Here is a 19,066-nt window from a genome sequence, read left to right as displayed (position 1 = left end):
CCAAACAATATAGGTACCGTCATGAGAATATATGTCCTCTTCCTCCTATTCAGTTTATCTTTGTCTGCATCGTAAACCAGGGCCATTGAAAGCAGGGCCATTGAAAGGGCGTTGGAGAGCCCAAAGGCAGCAAGAGTGGCACCTTGCTGGCTGACAACCAACCTGGATGAACTATCAGCAGGCCACTGCTGGAGTTGGAGAGGACGCTGAATAAAATATAATGCTGAGGGTGGAAATATATACTGTATGTGTTGGGCGGTTCGGTGTGTGGGAAGAAAATAGAACAGGGGAAGGTAGGAGATGGAAGAGGACGCTATGTGTGGGTGCATACAAATGTGTGTTAAACTATCTTTGTTCACGCGAGTACAATGTGTTCGTGTGACAAGAATTAAGTTAGAGTTTCAGGCACTTCCTTGCAAGGCTTTGTGCGAGTGTGTGGGGGCAATAATCCCAATTGTAACCGAGGATTAAAAATAAATGCATAAAAAAAAAAAAAAGGAGAAACAAAACATGCAAAACGTGAGAAACTGAACACGAGAGGTTGCGAAACGAATTAGCGTGGATGAGTGTGTGATGAAAAACTGAGCAGGCACAAACAAAAAAAGAATACAGGCTTCCGCACATAAATGAACAGCATGAGGATGAGATTGAATTTGATAAACTTCAACCCTGATAACGCAAAGCCTGCAGCAGGTCTGCAGAGCGGCACGAATAGGACTTAAGGTTTCACAACGTACGGAAGTACAATTACACAGTAATTACAAACAAACCACAGGTCAACACCCTTAAACTATCTCATTATGAACACTTAGGTCACAAAATATTATCCTACGTGTAATCTCAAATCAACTAAAAGAGGGTTGAGAATCAAACCTCAATACTGACCGACCCAAATTCACAATTCACTGAATCTTGTTTCTTAATTCTTTAATCAGATATTTCCTGATTTAAGTAATAAGCTTGGTTGTTTTACAAAACTGTGTAGGGTGTGGCTGCTTGTGTTTATAACACAATAAACGCTGCTTTTGAAAAAGTGTGGCTTTTTGTGTTAAATAAACAAAAACGACTGAAAGAAAAACAATATTTCCTCCTTTCCTGATTTTTACCCTAACTCATATCTTATTGACACCAGTACAAAAAACACCCATCACCAGAAGACAGGTTGCTCCTTTCTCTGAGGTCAAGTGGACATAGGTGGACTGCATCTCTCTTGTGCGTGTGTGTGTGTGTGTGTGTGTGTGTGTCCCCTCTACTCACCGAGTCTCTTTGCAGCTTCCAGAGCCTCAGAAGCTGTGTCGGCCACATAGAAACGTTGGACCGCCACGCCACTCTCTTGCATCAGCTTCTTGCTCTGGTACTCTTGCAGATTGAGCCATCTCCTGGGACTCTGCCAGGTGCACTGGAAGAGGAGGAGGGAGGCAGGGTGAGTATGAGTATCACTTAGCAAGGGAAAGATATAGTTAAAACAGTGCTATAAATGGTACAGATCTCGAGCGGTAAACACCAAACAATAACACCTGCCTCAAAGTTCACACGCTACATCCTCTCCTACCTCCTCTCTCTGCCCTTCCCCTGTAATGAGGCAGGCACCCGGGCCTAAGCTGCAGGACAGCCCTGAAGCCGTTTGCTCCATCAGCGGACACGGGCCGTGTCAGCTCCAGCTGTTGTTGCTATTAAAAGGAAATTGGCTTTTTAATGCGACGGAGAGACTGAGGCTGTATTAGAATTACAATGCCTCCACAGTAGCACACGCCGCTGTGTGCATGCGTACGAGTGCACGTATGGGCGCGTGCAAATGTTTTCACGTGAAACATCTTCGGGGAGTCGTTAAGGAGAGAAAAGCCATTAAAGTAAAGGGAAAACAAGGGTTCAGAGGGAAATTATGGCTCAGTATGCAAATGATTCTCCAGTGAAGATTAAACTAACATGATAACAACATCAGGATTGCACTACATTCTGTTGCTGACTAAGTTAAACTGAGCTAACCTTTTATCTACTGTTACTCTGCTTGAGCTACACAGGACATTAGATGCTTTAGGAGATATGGGGCACATCTGCACATGACAATGCAGACGATAAAGGCATCTTGTGATGCTCATCATATGTTATTGAACTGTATGTTTTACTACTACCGAGATATTATTTGTGGTATATTGTCAATTCCACATCAACACAGGAAATTCAAATGCTCCATCACAATAACTGTGCTTAAGTCTGCACGGTCGATATTCTACTCTTTTTTTTTAAAGAAGTAGCCCGCGGTGGGCTTTGTGCTTAACAGTGGGAGAAATACATTTCTGTGCGGACAAACACAACCTAAAATATGGCAATAGCGTCAAGCAGTGCACTGGCCTTGAAATTGAATCTGCGTCCCTCGAAACTGACTGAGTGATATTATTTTTGAAAAAGCAGACAAAGACGGACAAACAGACTTGGCCAAATGTTACAAGAACATAGAGGTACTGTAAATATTTAGCTAACCATCAAAGAGTATGTGAAATAAAGGCGTCTGCCTTGTCATGTGCAGATGTGGCCCTTATGTTTGTGCAGATCTCCTAAAGTCTCTAATGTCTTGTGTAGCTCAGGCTGAGTCACAGTGGATAACGGGTTAGCTCAGTTTAACTGCAATCCTGATGTTGTTATCATGTTAGTTTAATCTTCGCTGGAGAATCATTTACATGCTGAGCCATCATTTCCATCTCAATTCCTCACTCAGGAACCTTCACACTCTAACAAACAGTGTCTGAAGTGGGGAAGCTGGACCACAGTGGGTGTATTGGGACACAAAGCCGCTGTGAGTAAAATGTCATCTGAAAAGGGTTTTTCAGGAAATATTACATTAACTCATAGCAGTGAATTTTACTCACACATGTCTAAACTTAGGGACCTGGACAAAGACAACAATAACCCTGCAGCATTCAGCGTCAGGCTTAACAATTAAAAGGTGCGATGTGTTAGATCTGGCCAGAATTTGACTTTAAAACATACAAAACAGAATGAACACTATCAACAGAATGTAAAGAGGTTACCCTGTTGATGTTATGTCAAAGACGTCGATGTATTGTGTCGCAGAGATATTCTACGACAGTCTATAACAGACTAGCCCCGGGGGCATCCGGCGGAGGCATGTTCCACGGATGACAAAGAGTGGAAAGGTTTCATGCAAAGTCATTTGACTGCTAACAGCTTCATTCAGAAGGGGGATCAAATTAAATCTTTTGGACTCACTGTTGACCATGCCTGTCTTTGTTGTGCATTATATTTTTAAAGCTTGTACGGTAAAAGGGAAAAAGACTAAATTGTGTTCTCATGCATAAAAATGAATGTAGCATTCAGATACCCTAGGAATACCATAAAAATGCAACATATGTACACATGCAATCAAACATACGTACATACTTGAAAAACACTGCATACACAAGGAATAATAATACACAGGATGGATTCAAGAGCAACAAAGATCAAAACATGCAATGCGTGTGCCTTCTAAAATCGCCCGTCACTCCATCATCCATGAGGGACATAATAAGAACACATGGGTGGGAGGGTTTGTTCAACATCTCTCAACCATTAAGTGATGGGTGAAGTGAATTGTAACCATAATTAACCCTCGGGCCTAATAGTTATCAGTGATTAAAGGCTAATGAGCTTGACATGGCCACTAATTGGGCACAGCACTGTTTTTAAATCCAGACCTGAGCACAATGATCAATGGGCCTCAACTGAAAACAAAACCCTGCATGATTGGTGATTCACAATTCATGCCAAACCCAAGGCTCTCTGTGCCACAACGCAGTGTATTAGCATGCTTCCTCCATTCCAACTCTCGGGAGAGCCTGTCGGGAGACTTCATTAGAGCCAAATGGGTTGTTTTCTAGAAGAACAGTACATGTTGATCCAGATTGGACTCTTCTCTCGCATAATTCGATGCAGTAATGAGGGGCATCTGCAGGTCACCTCTGCAATACCATACTCTTCATATGTTTCAGTTATTGCAGTCTGTATAGTGTGCATGGCATTCGGAGCAATGCTTTAAAGGCGATCTCCAACACCGGCCGATATTGCATAAAAGTCTGCATAGCAATATAGATAACAAGAATAAATCGGAAAAAAATAGAATAGAAATAAAAATAGAACCGCACATGGGGAAAAACTAAAACAGATTTGGACTAAATGTCTGTCTGTTGAGCCAAACCTGGAGTCTGTGAGTGACGCATTCTTTATCTTCCTGCCTGCATGCCACAGCCTTAACAAGCCAAGCTGCAGAACGACATCTCTCTGTTTTGTGGACTCATTTGACTGCTGTCAGGTACCGGCGGAGCCTCCTCTCTTAAAACATCCACTTCCCTCGCCATTTAAACTGTTTGCCTCGGGAGGATCAGCTCTGCTGCCTGGGTGCACGTCTCACGTCCGTCTATCTTTTGTTCTTCCTTTGACGAAAGAAAAATGGCAGATGAGAGGCTGTCACGGGACCAGGTTGGGCCCACTTTCGACATTGAAGTAGCACAAGATCACAGCGAGACACGTTAACCGACAGGTCTAACAATTAGGATTAGATTTTGAACTCTGAACCCAAAACATATCCAGAATATGATCAAGCTGGCACTGCCATCACGGACAAACTAGATGTTTTACAATAATTCTGGTCGAAGCTTCTGCGACGTTAACTCTCCGTGTTAGAGACAACGATCCATCAGTGACGAAACATTAACGTCGGTTACGGCTTCACTTTAGTAACCGAGGACGGTTCAAGATAACAATAAGCAGGACAAATCCCCTGCCGGCTGCAGGCTCCGTCTCGACTAGTCCATGCATCCCTAATTTTATCCAACAATTATTTATAAAATAGCTTGGAAACGTTAATGTGATCTGAACACAGAGTTAAAATAAATACAACCGTATGGTACTCCTGGCACATTTGATCACAAAAGATCCATTGCAAACAGAAGTACAAAAAGTCCTAGCAAGGTTGAGAAGACTCACGAAGACTCACACTCACGAGATAAAAGGAACAGTGTTGCAGTACACAGACTCAAAAGCATCGGAAAATATTGTTAAACCATTGTTTATATTGACAATAATGTGACCTGGAAGCCACTGCCATAGTCTAAACGGACAAGACGAGTCTCAGAAAACCAGAACTCTGAACAAAATAAGGGCTCACAAATATGCAGCAATCATGTAAATCTGCCACTGGCATTCCCAAACCAGCAAACTAGGACAAACCAGTACATATCAATTAAAACAGAAAAGAGAGGCGTGGGGATGAGGAGGGGGGAAAAGAGGGACGCAGACGTCCCAAAATAACAGCTGCTGCTTACTGGAGAAGTCAAGTGGGGCTGGAGGTGTCCCTCCAGGCTCCTGGAGTTACCTTGGGCAAAACACCGTGGAGCGGAGAGGCTCCAGAGCACGGTGTAGTGCGTACCAGACCCGGAGACAATGTGTATCAAAGACAATTCCACCTCATGTGCAGCCTGCATGGAACAAGTCACCCTGTGATGGATTTTTACTTTCATTTAACGGTCTGCTGATGTCTTTTTAACAGGTGTAAATTATCATGATGATATATTGATAATCATAAACTTTATTTAAATAAAACTTCAAAATATACATTTACTAATTGCTTTACAGAAAGACAAAACATGGATCATTATAAAACCTATTGTTCAACCACTCAGAGTAGCCTAGTGCGAGTTATTTACTTATAGGCACACAACTTCTGTTCGTTTGTTGCCTTCATCTCCAATCTACCACTTTAAATGTAACATGAGTACATAACTACAAATATATGGAGACCATTAGCAGCTGAGTGTGTAATACATATCAAATCCAAATAATAATTTAATTTGTAACATTAATGGCATAGAAATACACTTTAACTCTAGTCCTCTATATTTTACGGTCAACTCTGCATTTATAAACGTCCCCCAAGTGTCGTAGTATCATCATGTGTTAATGTTATTACATTTATATTTCCACATTTCTGGTTTTTAATTCATATCGTGATTATCAAAGCTGAAGGGAATTTTCCACACTGTGGACAACCGAGCTCCCCAACTAACGAATCACAGCTAATCTGCCACGCTAGACTTGATGCTATTTAATAACCATAATAACTCCAGAATCTAAATATTTTCAATCAGCATATCAGAGGCATGTAATGTTTTTTTTTTACAGCCAAGTGCATAAAATAGCACTTGGCTGACACGTTCACTTACTTTGTATGCGAGTGTTCGGGTCATATCACTAGATGGGAAGCAGAAACAACCATGGATGATAATGATAATACTCGAGTGGTGAAGTGATGCATTATGAACTTATTGTAATGTACTACGTATTGTAAATGCTTTAACTGTTGACTGATATTAGAGACTTGCCAATGTTGACGATGGGACAGATGACACGTGACTGAATTCATCTGTTGCCCTGCGTAAATGTTGTGTTCTTCATTATGATCTGATGATCGTGGTTACGGTAGTTTATGATTAGGTTATTAAGCCGTAAATGACAACACTAAGTCTATTTTTCTTCTCTCTTTTGCCTTGACTAACAATAATACGGCATAATTAAAAAAGATGAAGTGAGGCTTTTTATTACTACAGCCGTTTGTGAAATCTGTCATGGCAGTGCTGAAACATACAACCTGCACCCAGACACACACATCTGACTCGACACCTTCCAGAGGTAAACACTGAATAAGAAAACCGGCGGCAATCTTGTTGCTTCACCCGGCAACACGTTCTGTAAGAGACGCTCTCATTATTTATAAAAATAGATCTTAACCCATAAAACAACCCACCACGCCACTTCTCTAATTAGAAGAAACCGTCCTCCAAAGTGTTATTGACGGTGTTATAGATGTTCTATAGAGTTGCAAAGTGTGAGGAGATATTTCAGGCTTCCAGGGTAAGAAAAATTAAAAGTCCTTTTCCTGGCAGCTGAAGTGAAATGGTCAGAGTTGTGGTGGGTAAGCTGTAAAGACACACAGCCGATATCGGCTTCGATTCTAGCTGGGGACATTTGGGACATATCTTTCTCTGCAAAGGGACGGAAATTTCCGGACAGTTTAAAAGTGTAACCATGCACTGCCTTCAGCAGCGCACTCTTCCATCACATGTACAGACCATTTGCCAGCATCTCATTAAATAGGAATTCCTCCCTCTGCATGTACAGTGCATTCTCCTGTGTGCAGCCCACAATACTGCCAACACTAATGCACCGTCTGAGGCAAATGCCTAGAGACTTATAGCACACCGTTTATAACTTGTTAATAACTGCTAGCTAGCCGTTACAATGTGGGATGTAGCTTAATTAAGGAGTTTTAATGAATGTATATTTATTCTTTATTGTAAAACATTATTTCTACACGTGTTGTTCACTTTAAGCCCTAAGTTTGCACACAGCCAACAGTCAAATTTTCAAAGTACTTTATTTAACTTGCTAGTGGCAGATTTTACACTGTATGCATTTGACAAATGAATGGATTATATCTATTAATGATGTAGTAAACACTGCGTTTCTATCTGTATATGACATGGTCAATGAAGTCTGAACAAATAACCTCAATGTATATTTCCGTGTTATTCATAATTGTTATCTTGTTAATTCCCATAAACTCCTTTGAATGGAAAGTTTCCACCTTGAATATACCTGGAACGTTGCAAGACTCATCCAGTCACCACTGCTGTCGACAGTCAAAAAAGGAATACTGTGGTTCTTTGATAGAAAGCTAAAGTATAAGAATTATAATACGGATGATACCAATTTGCCTTATTAGGAATACATCACATAAAAAGATCCCTCCTGAGTCCTTCCTATAGAATACACTCCTCCTCTTCGACTAATCATGAGCACAATTATGCTTCCAGCCTCTCCTAGTATTGCTCAATGCTATCAGATAGTGAAGAGATGATACTGTGGAGGACTTGAAAAGAAAGAAATAACCCAAGTTTTACATGTCTGCCCTATTAGAAGAAAGCAGTACAGTAAGTGGTGAATGACAGTATTGCAGCAAGGCAGGCAGGCAGCTGGCCTGCAGTCCTCCGAGAGCCTCTCTCTACAGTAATTATCATCAGCAGCTCTCTGGAGACAATGCTACCAAGTCTTTATACCCAACTATTGCTCTACTTATTCTTAATATACACACACACACACTCGCACAAAAAGACACCAGTAGACGCACATGGGATGCGCGGTGCAGACTGGTGAAGACGCCCTAAAGGCACAAACAAAGTTGAATGCTCTGACATGGGCCCGAGATGGCATTTAAATATTCACAGCAAACTCCTCGACACACAAAAGCACTCAAGATCCTTTTCATGAGTGCATCCAAGTGACAGGAAGTGGGGCGCAGCGGCAACAGAGAGTCGGAGCGGTGACGATGATAGAACTATAGCTATATTAATATATATATGGAGATGATGAGAAACAAGGCAACATGCCCATTTAAGGAGCAGGTCTCTGCTTATCAATGAAGCCAGCATTTCTCAGTAACATATATGACGTAGAAACACATTTAGATAGAAACTACGAGGTGCAAATTGGAAATGTAAGCGTTGACATGAGGAATGAATCTACAAGCAGAGCTCGGTCTCCTTTCACTTCCCAGTTTCTGTTCAAATCAGCCATTGTACGCACATGAACGTCCAGCAGGTAGAAACATGCCATCACTAAACCCATGAAGACATTCAGTATTAATGTGACGCCACTCCAATAACAGCCCGTCATAGCCTCCGTTATGCTTTACACCCTTTGCAAGATGCAAAAAGCTTTACAACTAAATTCAAATGAGGCAGAGGAGAAAGAAGTCATATTGAGGAAGAACTTATTCCGTGAAAGAATGTTGCTTTCAGCAGGCTTGCAGCAAGAGACTTGACATTCAGAGAGTGATCACAAAATGTCACGGAAATACACCGTAGCTGAGGTGGGTACTAACTTTTTTCTAACTTTCTCCCGAGGGAAACTCTTTGTTTGAAGCCCAAAAAACAAAAAAACAGTCAAAATGTAATGGTGCACTTAATGATCTTTGAGAACACTCACACAATGGGGTGCTGTGTGTGTATGTATGTATGTATGTATGTATGTATGTATGTATGTATGTATGTATATATATATATATATTTTATGTTCATTGAAATTCAAGCAATGTATGAATTTTAAAATCGGATTAAAAAAACAAATACATAATGTGCTCATATTGTCTCCTAAAGTGGACATTTACAAGGATAATTTGTGTTTTTAAAACACTCGCATTAAAGTAGCCCTGGTAATTGTCTCAGTGAAATGCATTAATTACTCTGTTGAGCTGATGTTTGAACATTTGGGACCTTTTGTGCAGTTTCAAAATCATTAAAAGCAACGCATCATAAACTGAATTAGACCACAAACTGTGGTGAAAAGATGTTGAGAGAAAAGTTGCAAAACCAACCTAAACACTCACAAAGGCAATTTGGTTTTCCTAAATTGTGTTGACATAAGTAAAAAAAAAGAAAAGAAAAGATGAATCTTTTTGAATATTAAAATGTGCTGAATAAAGCATGTGACCATACGGCTTCACAAAGCACTCAGAGTGACTGCGCCCTCACACAAAGACGCGGAGAGGACACACAGCGCCAAGGCAGCAGCTGCATCAGATTGCAAAGTCCTCGTCGCAGCTGTACTGAACCACGAGTGGCACTGAAGGACAAAAATGACGGGACGGTCGACGCCGCTCCCAAAACACTTCATCGGCTGGTCCATATGGTATTCGGCACTGCGTCAGTGCAACAATCGGGACTTCTCCTGAGAGGCACAAAATTGTGCAGTCTCGTGTTTTGGTTTGGAGAGCGGCACAGACACAATGTCAAACTGCACTTGTTGTTGAGAAGTGTCATCGCAGCGAGGGGACGTCTGATCGTGGCACTTTCCAAAGTCATCTCAAGACACGCGTGCCACTCCTCTGTCGTTTGCCCTTCTGTTAAACTTAAGGAGTCAATATCCTAGGGCTAGTTTAAAGCGGTTGTCTTTATCACTATGAGAGAGCGAGAGAGAGAGAGGAACAATGTCAAAAAAGTCACCATCTGACAGACTAGTTCTGCCTCCCTTGGAGATTTATTAGAGCCATAAGCATTAATTTACAGGGGAAGGTTACAAAGCAGCCAATCACCTTTGATCGGCCTCATAAACAGCAGCCAGTCAATGCTGCACTCCTCCTTAATCTGTCGCTCAGGAATTCAAAAGGGTCAAAAAAGGCATTTTGTTTCCGGGAGTGAAGCCTGACAGGATGCAGCCAATAGTGAGTGAAGATGTGACAGTTGTTAACACTGAGGGAACACTATCTCTGAAAACAGGCCATTTATCTAACTGGGGACAATCCAGCCCACACTATCTTTTATTAATGCCATTAAATTCATACATTGTAATGTTAATCATTAAAACATCTATTCATCACATAAGATGACAAGTAGTTAAATTAATATTTTGATAGCTCAGCATGTGATTGTGCATATTTAAGGCCTTTTGTGATTTATATTGATGATGAATTAAAGCCTTAAAAATTATTTTGGTATTAATTTGACCTATATTACGCAGTGTAAAAGAAGGGACACAAAATAAACAGCTGGGCCTACATATTTGATTAATCCACTGACGAAACATAAATTTTGCAAGATTTTTTTGGGGTTTGGACTGTTGGTTTGACAAAACTAGACATTTGAATACATCACCGTGGTCTTTGGGCATGTTTTCACTATTTACTGTCGTTATATAGACAGCAATTATTTGAGTAAGCTAGAAAATAATAAGTACATTCATTTATAATGGAGTAAAAAAAAAGTCATTATGTGCCGCTCTACGCGTATGCAAACCAATACAACAGCCTGGGCCTTCTGTGGACGTCAGTGGACATGTTGGAAAGACTGCTCTGATGGAGGATGTGGAAGACGCATGCCAAGCGGTTTCTGCTGCATGAGCCAATCAATACCTTATAGGACACCTGAACAAGAGCCTTCATCACTCACTCAGGGATTCAGAATATACCTTGAGCGCCACACGCCATTACCACACTCACACAGAGGCCGTCATCATTAACAAGTCTCAATGGTGGACGAAGTGCGACTCCAACAGGGGAAACTATCAATATGCCAATCCAGGATGAATTGCTAAGAGAGTCAACGCCGTAGCTTCTGAGGCTGAACATCGTCCGAGTTATTGTCCTCCAGATGACCAGCAGGTATTCATCGCCAACTAAAATCTCTGAAGGCCTACCTTAGTGGATTTTTTCTTTAATTGCTAGAAAACAAAAATATGAGAAAAAAGCAGAAGCATCACAGAAAAATAGGGCAGAGTTTTCACAGTAAAAAGTCGAGAAGACGATCGAGTCTATTCTCACTGCACTCGGTCCACTAATTTGTACCAAAGTGAAACAGCTCAACAACTCTTGGATGGATCGCCATGACATTTAGTCACATTTTGAACCGACATACATGACTCCAAGACAGCGAATGCTCATGACTTTGGTGATCCCCTGACTTTTCATCTAGCCCCACTATCACATTGACATTTGTATTTTGAGTGAAATATCTCAACATGCATTGGATGGATTGATGGCATTTGGTGCACACGTTCATGTTCCCCTCAGGATTCATTGTAATAACATTGGTGATCCCCGACTTTTCATCTTCACCATCATCAGGTCAAACGTTGAATCTGTCCATTTCTTTGATTTATGACTAAATGCCTGCAAATCTTATGACAATCCCATCAGCCCCAGCTGTACTTTGTGTTTAGTAATAATTGTTTGTTGTTAGCATACTAACAGGCTGTTAACCCCGATCACTGGCCCTGGGAAAAACTGCCAAAAACATAAAAAGCAAAGTAAAGCTCCTCAAACATAATGTCTATTATCTGGTCCTCTGTGAACGGTAAAAAGCTAAAGAATATGGATCCAATTGTAGGTCAATTAAACTCTATATCTATCCCAGACAAAAAGGAGACGCAATAAAAGGAAAAAACACGATTTGTATCCTCAACTCGAACAAAATCTAAATTTCACGGGCAATGTCACCATTAAAACCAAGATCCAATTCACAATGATGCAAATGAATGTTTTCTCCTACTGCAACTATAAATATGATAACAATACACCAAAATAATAACTATAACTACGTGATGGGTTGCTTGTTTTCAGGAGGTTAAGGATTACACCTGCTAAACATTGGCCTGTTAGCATGCTGATGTTAGCATTTAGCTCAAAGCATTGCTTTGCTTGGTACATTTGGGCATCTGGTGTTTTTTGTTTGTTTTCATTGGATTTGCTGACTTAAAGGAAAGTGTTCAGTGCTGTGTAGCAGTAGCGTATTATATTATCAGTACACATTAAACCTGTTGGAACGATAATGTTTTCTTTAATGTGAAAAGGAACTATAATGGAAGCACTTGATCTGATAGAGCTGGCACAAAGCAGTGCATTTGGGTCTGAACCGCTAACTACAGCGAGTGGACCACTGCAGCTGTGAATATTTCATACTACACAGTAGTATCCCCAGATGTCTGGTGAGGTTAAAATCCTCATTACTTGTCATGGCCAGACCCTAACCCCTTTGAAATGACACAGCCTTATTAGTGACGAGAAATTACTGCAGAGTTAATTAACCAGAATGCTCCTCAAGGGGCATTATCAAATGTTTAAGAAATTAACAGATTGCCAGTTCACCAACTCTATGTAATTGATTTGTTCCCATTCAGGTTATGAACTCGTCTCTTTTCCCCCCCATCCATTTAGCTAACCATCCGGGAAGAATTTAAAAGGGGATCTTTATGGTGTCCACGTCCATGAGCACAGGCTAAATCAGAGCGAGCAGTACTCAGAGCGACGATCAAAATCATCGTCACACTTATTATTGCAGTGGAATGTTTTTTTCCCGCTAATGAGGTGGCAGTTTTCGAATTATTTGCAACTCATAAATACGGGCCGCCTTGCAATTAGACGAGCACTATGCGGCGAGCCGTGAGAGCGGCGACACGCAGCAACAGAAACGGAGGAGGCGAAGAAGCAGAGTTGATGTGGATTTTCTGCATAAACAGGCCAGTGTGAATCACAGGCATATTTCCACTGAAAGGCAGCCGTGGAACAGGAGCACGCCTCATGAAGCATTAGTGGGCTAATTCAGAGAGCCAACTAGCCTGGTCTCCTTTAATTACTGAAGTACTTGAGTACAGATGGCAGAAGTTCCTCCCTCTGTCCTCAGCTTTGGCACCGCCTCCACAGATTTGGATGAGAAGTAATGACAGAGACGGTGGAACACTGGTTTGACAGCAGCATAATGTCTCATCCTCACAAACGTGACACCACATGTTAAATCGACTGCTTTTACACTTGTTAGCCTTTACTTTCTGTTAACCTGCTACCCAAAAGGTGTTTTAAATATTGTTGAATGATGAATTTGATGATATCAGTTATGAAGCAAACAAAGAGACAAAAGAGACGTGTGGCACAAGAGACGTACTTTGCTGCTCTCATTCCTACCACGAGTGTCTGGAAATTCTAACTTCCACACACTACCTTGAATGATATCAATATTCAATTTTAGAATTTTATTAAAAGATCAGTAGGCTTACTATAATAAAGCCAGTGTTTCCCTCAGGATTTTTGGGAGACTGTGGAGGGTGGATGCTCCCCCGGAAGAACCATTTTGTAGCACTTTAAAGTTTAATGCATCAATCTGGTGCACTTGAGGCAAGATCTACAAAGAACTCTGTGCTTTAGTAATCAATTCATTCATAACCTATGGGTGGGCGATATGACCTAAAATTTGTACCTCTGTGTTTCTTTTTATTAAACAATAAAAGAGGATACTGACTCAAAACATGATTCTACCTCTTCTCACTCTTTTGGCAACGTAAGGGAACATATCTTAAGAAACAAAAAAACAGATGTTTATCGGCTCCAACTAAGAATGAGAATGAGATATAGATCTAAATATGTTTTGGGAGGAGTATGCCCATAATGTACATGTAAAGTGATTCATTCAGTCAGTAGTAACAGCCTGAACCTCTGCAATAAAGAATATTTGGGGAAAAACATCCACAAATTCACTGTGGTTTTATCGTTTCAAAGATTATTTCACCTCTTTGGCCGCAGCCAAACTGAGAATAACATCACGCCTGAAAGAATTTACATCTCCGACGGAACCGAAAGCGGATGTTACCTTTTACATCTTAACCCACATGAAGAGCTTGAAAATACACAGCGTAGTATTTTATATCTGGACCAGTACTGTATGGAAGACACATGGACCTTGAGCACCGTGGGCGTCTCACCTAGAGATTTGGGGGGTGTCGCGCCACCTAATTTCTCCGCGAGAAACACACTGTTCAGAAAAAAATAGACAACGACAAATGATCTGGTGAGGGCCGTCCTAACAGAGCAGGGAGCCCCGTCCCTCCCCACAGGGAGAGAAGGCGCAGCGATCACAAAGTCCACCAAGGTGTGGAAATATTTCCGGTTCATTATGAAACTGTGGTGGGCCGACACTATCAAGGTAATTAATGGGAAACACTGAAGGCTATCAAACGCCAACCAGCAAATGATTGTATACAACCGGTGCCAATGGGATGAGTGACGAGAAGACAGCACTGTGAGTGAGGGAGTTTCGCATATTCAGAATCGATATGTACTAAATCTATATTTTGGGCAACACCAATTTCTATGTCCTTGCCTCTTCAAAGCTAAGGTCGTGCCCAGACCATTGGAGCACGGAGAGAAAAATGACATGTGCCTGTTAAGAGAGCCGGTAATAGAACAGAGGTGCAGAGACGGAGGCGGGAGCAGCAGAGCATGGCTCCAGGATTTAGATCAGTGAGACAGATTTGCATCATTGGCAGGTCTTTAGGCAGGGCAGGTCTAATCTCCTGCAGACAGGCTTAAGAAAGGAAAACCTGACTGTTGTGTCTCTACAGATAGGGATTTCAGTAATTAGCATAGTTAATAAGACAGGGCGTACAGAGTCACATTCAAAGGTGTCGAGTCAAAGGGGGGTAGATAACGCAGTAATGAGGAGAAGGCCATACAAGGATGTGCAGCTGCGTCAAAGTTCACCCCTATCTACATCCAAGTCCACATGCATGACCTTGGTTGCAGGAATATACCCCGGAGCCACATTTGTGATCGGCTAACACAACATTAGCAACTGTTGGCGCTGCAAGAGGGTTATCCAGTGCCTTGAGATCCAGACAAAGTCTCTGGGGCTGCATCAGTAGAGTACTACAACAGTACTACTACAGGCAATGTACTACTTTAAGAGTAGCTTCTTTATGAATGTCTTTAGTCCCACCAGCAGCAGCGATGCTGCCCTGTAACACATTTACACTGTAACACTGCCATCACTGTTTTTACGACACAAAACTCAGGGCTCCTTAAGAAAAAAAAAAATTCCACAGGAAGCTGCCCCGGGCAAACTCAATTATGAAATCCAAATCACACTTACGATATGTTTGAAGGCCTAATTTCAAAAGATGATGGATGGGCTAGAATGGATGAACATAATCTTCAACATACTGCACTTTTAATGAATTACAGCTGTCAGCAATCACTGACATTGTTCCCCCCCCCCCCCCCCCCCAACTCATTTCCAGCATCACTCCCACATCTCCCTCATTATCGGCGCTCGAACAACAGCAGAAGTTAAGCTAATAGGTAGTGCATTCACTCATCGCATTCCCCGTTTCAGAGGCTGCCAACGTTTCCTAATGACTGCAGCCCTTCTAAATTATTGAAAAAGTCTAAGCACCTCACCAGCTACAGAAATGGCTATTAACCTTGGTGGAGCAATATTCAAATCCAGTTAGAGCTAACTTCGTCCTCCAGTATTCCTTGCGGGGAGGAAATGTAAATGTGTTCCTGCTGAGACAGATGGGGAAGCCGCCCGTCGTTTGAAGTTCCAGCAAAAGAAGTCGTCACAAGCGGAGGACCCCCCCCCCCCCCCATCCTCTGTAAAATATTCAGGACCGAGTCTCATTGAACCACCTCTCTTCCCAGTGTGTTCCCTTCAAACCATGCTGGGCTTCGTCACTGTTGGGTTATTGCTAAGCAGGAACACCTTACAGAAAAAGTAGAAACTTAGCAAACGTTTACAAATTCACCACTGTGCAGCGACAGTGAAAAACAGCCAGAGGATTATCTCGCCGTGCAGACAAGAATTCAAGAGATTTGATTTGTGAGAGAGAGAGAGACAAAAAAACCTAACATCCCACTCTCCCTTTAAGAGCATCCTGGAGCCTAGCCATCTGAATATTGCGATGTCCTTTGCATTGTTGTCGACAAATCATCTCAAATTGAATTCCTCGGCTTAGCTGACATACTGTCAAAGCGGATTTGATTCTGTTGCAGAGATACCCAGCTGTCAATCAGCTCAGGCTCTGATAATGTGCTATAAAGCAGAGAGAATCCCTGATCAGGACTCTTATCCCCTGGCCCAAGAGGGGGAGAGAGGGAGAAGTAATGGAAGAGAGGTACAGCAACCAGTAAATGTGAGATTAGTACATTTTGCAAATGTTTAAGGGCACACTGCACACACCACTGAGTAAAACAATACATTTTGGGAACACTAGACTTCCTGATTGCTGCAGAGTGCATGGGGAAGTATAGTGGAGTAAGTATTTCATTTAGAAACCACAATCACAAACAGCAGTGACAGTAAGGCTATTTCTCGTGAATACAGCCGATGGATTTTGAAATGTCATCACGTGGGTGGGGATAGGGAGAATTAAGACACCAATTCCAAAATAATGCCTGATAATACAGAAATTTGATACGGACATGTGGTATTTGTTATTATTTACTTTGGCTATAATACGGTAATTCTGTTTTAATGTGACAATATGTTAATTTTGTAAGAATAAAGTTAATTTCTAATGTGGGTTCTAAAGAGAGAGTGCGTAAATATTGGCTGAATTCAACATAACTACTAACTTTTACACAGTCCTTATAATTTCCACAGATATTTATATTTAAATTAATATATCTCAATTTGATACCTGAAACTACCTCTCAACCTAATTGGGTCGCCCTTTTCCTTCAGTGCAGCGTTCACTCCGTCATCTGAACAGTGATTTGTAGCTTTCAGTATGCGGAGAAAAAAAAAAAAAAGGAAGTTCCTAGTTTGGAAAGTTCCTACAAGCATTTCCCATTTGTTTCCGATATTCAGTGTTAAATTACTTAACATCAGAAATGATCAGTAGGAGCTGCATCCCGATGGCCATGTAGACTGTGGCCTTATTGGTAGGGATATCCCATTCTGACCAGAAGGAATCAGAATGAAGAAATGTTTTCATTTATTGGTATTCACAATATCAATCCTGAGTTTCATGTTAACAGATGTGCTTCAGGCACACCAGCTGTCAAACAAACCAAACAAACGTATTCCACTCAATGTAAACACCTGTTCCAATTATCAAAGCAAGACAAGAAAAAGCACTGTATGAAATTGCACTGTAGTGCTAACACTGTGCCAAACAGTGAGCGCCGACTTGGCTGGACCAATGTTTACAGTATCAACAGGTTCCTGCTCTAACCTGTCCTCTAAGTCCGGACATCTGCACGAGAGTTACAAACATTTATACAGACATTTATAATTGCAATAAAGACCAAACCTCGGATGCTGACTGAGAATGAAAGATATCACACTGAGGCGTTGCTTGTAGCAGAACATGCCGATATATCCATAAGTTCTCCTGAAGCTTTGAAATTTATTACGAAAATACAACTCCGCTTTCTTCTCAGTAAGAGTGTGTTTGTTTGTTAGTCAATAAAAGGCGGGGGGGGGGGGGGGGGGCTTTATTTCTGATTCCTGATGACAATGTAACCATTATCATTCGCCATCGTGTACGTAGACAAACCTAATAGGACAAATTCTGCGAGCTGCTGTTGTCAGCACGCAAAGACAACATTTGGAGGATCAAAGTGCAACAGTTAACCTTTCGACTGTGGTGTTATCTGCAGTTAGAGAACGTTGAGCTTTGTCCTGGTAGTTATATGTTCAGGTATATCTCCATAGCTGTCTTTATAACCAAGAGAACACGTGTGTGCTGTTAATAATGAACCAAACGGCTCACATAGCCCAATGTAGAAGTATTATATCTAAGCGAACATAATAACAATTGCACACACACACACACACACACACACACACACACACACACACACACACACACACACACACACACACACACACACACACACACACACACACACACACACACACACACCAATGTCAAGAGATGACAGATGAATGTTGTACTTGGCATTTTGTAACATTAGTGCAGAGCAAAGCTCGTGTCAATTGGAAGAACAGCCGTCGTTATATGACGTAACGAGGTGGACAGAGTGTCGTTACATCACCGGCGGACTGTCACTACTGTTCCAACTTTGATCTGTCAAACGGCTCTCTGCTCAGACATGCTAACCTGCTAGCCACGTAGCTCCACGAGCTACAAGGCAAGGCAGCCGAACCCGCCCGTGCGAGGTGGAACCAGCTCCGTCGGCAGTGTGAGCCGCAAACAGTACCTTGAGTTTGTCCAGGAGTAAGTGCTTCGAGGTTGCTGTTCTCAGTCCTCTTGCTGCAGCCTGGGATGCCATGGAAGCCGCCATGTTGACACGGAAGAGCAAAGAGAGAGCGATGACGTCGGGAGCATGTGTGCGTTAACGCGGAGCCGTTCATAGGCCATCGGGAAGACATGGGCGGGGCTTGAAATGTGTGCACGCTGTACACTACAGCACCGTTGAAATGCAATGTAGTAGTAGAGTTTAAAATATACAGTTAGCCTACTTAATCCAATGAGAAGTGTTTATATCTGAAAATCCAGGCTACAATGCAATTACATCTAAAACCCTGAAAACATGGTCCATGCTGCAATTAGAAAATAAGATTATTATTTTCTATTTGCAGCTACAAGCAGTCTATTATTCTTTGAATGTTACATTTTTCTATTTGTTTGTATTTTATTTTTCACCCATATATATATATATATATATATATATATATATATATATATATACCTGAGGAGGAGTTTACATTCTGAAATTACACTC

General features: G+C 41.6%; 1 protein-coding gene across 1 annotated transcript in view; it reads right to left on the bottom strand.

Annotated features, from left to right (window-relative positions):
* Window positions 1–18,656, bottom strand: part of suclg2 (succinate-CoA ligase GDP-forming subunit beta) — an 84,016-nt gene extending 65,360 nt beyond the window's left edge. Inside the window, exons 1-2 of the mRNA XM_076095930.1 lie at window positions 18,542–18,656; window positions 1,258–1,399 (exon numbers count right to left, since the gene is read on the bottom strand). Of these exons, the coding sequence (XP_075952045.1) occupies window positions 1,258–1,399; window positions 18,542–18,625 (226 nt within the window). The 5' untranslated portion in view covers window positions 18,626–18,656. The remainder of the gene's footprint in view (window positions 1–1,257; window positions 1,400–18,541) is intronic.
* Window positions 18,657–19,066: the final 410 nt, after the last annotated feature.

This window comes from Anarhichas minor, unplaced genomic scaffold (genome assembly GCF_050575085.1).
Source record: "Anarhichas minor isolate MPS153535 unplaced genomic scaffold, ASM5057508v1 ptg000021l, whole genome shotgun sequence".
NCBI classification, from domain to species: Eukaryota; Metazoa; Chordata; class Actinopteri; order Perciformes; family Anarhichadidae; genus Anarhichas; species Anarhichas minor.
The sequence above is the reverse complement of the archived record's forward strand: the minus strand, read 5'-3'. Positions and strand labels throughout refer to the sequence as shown.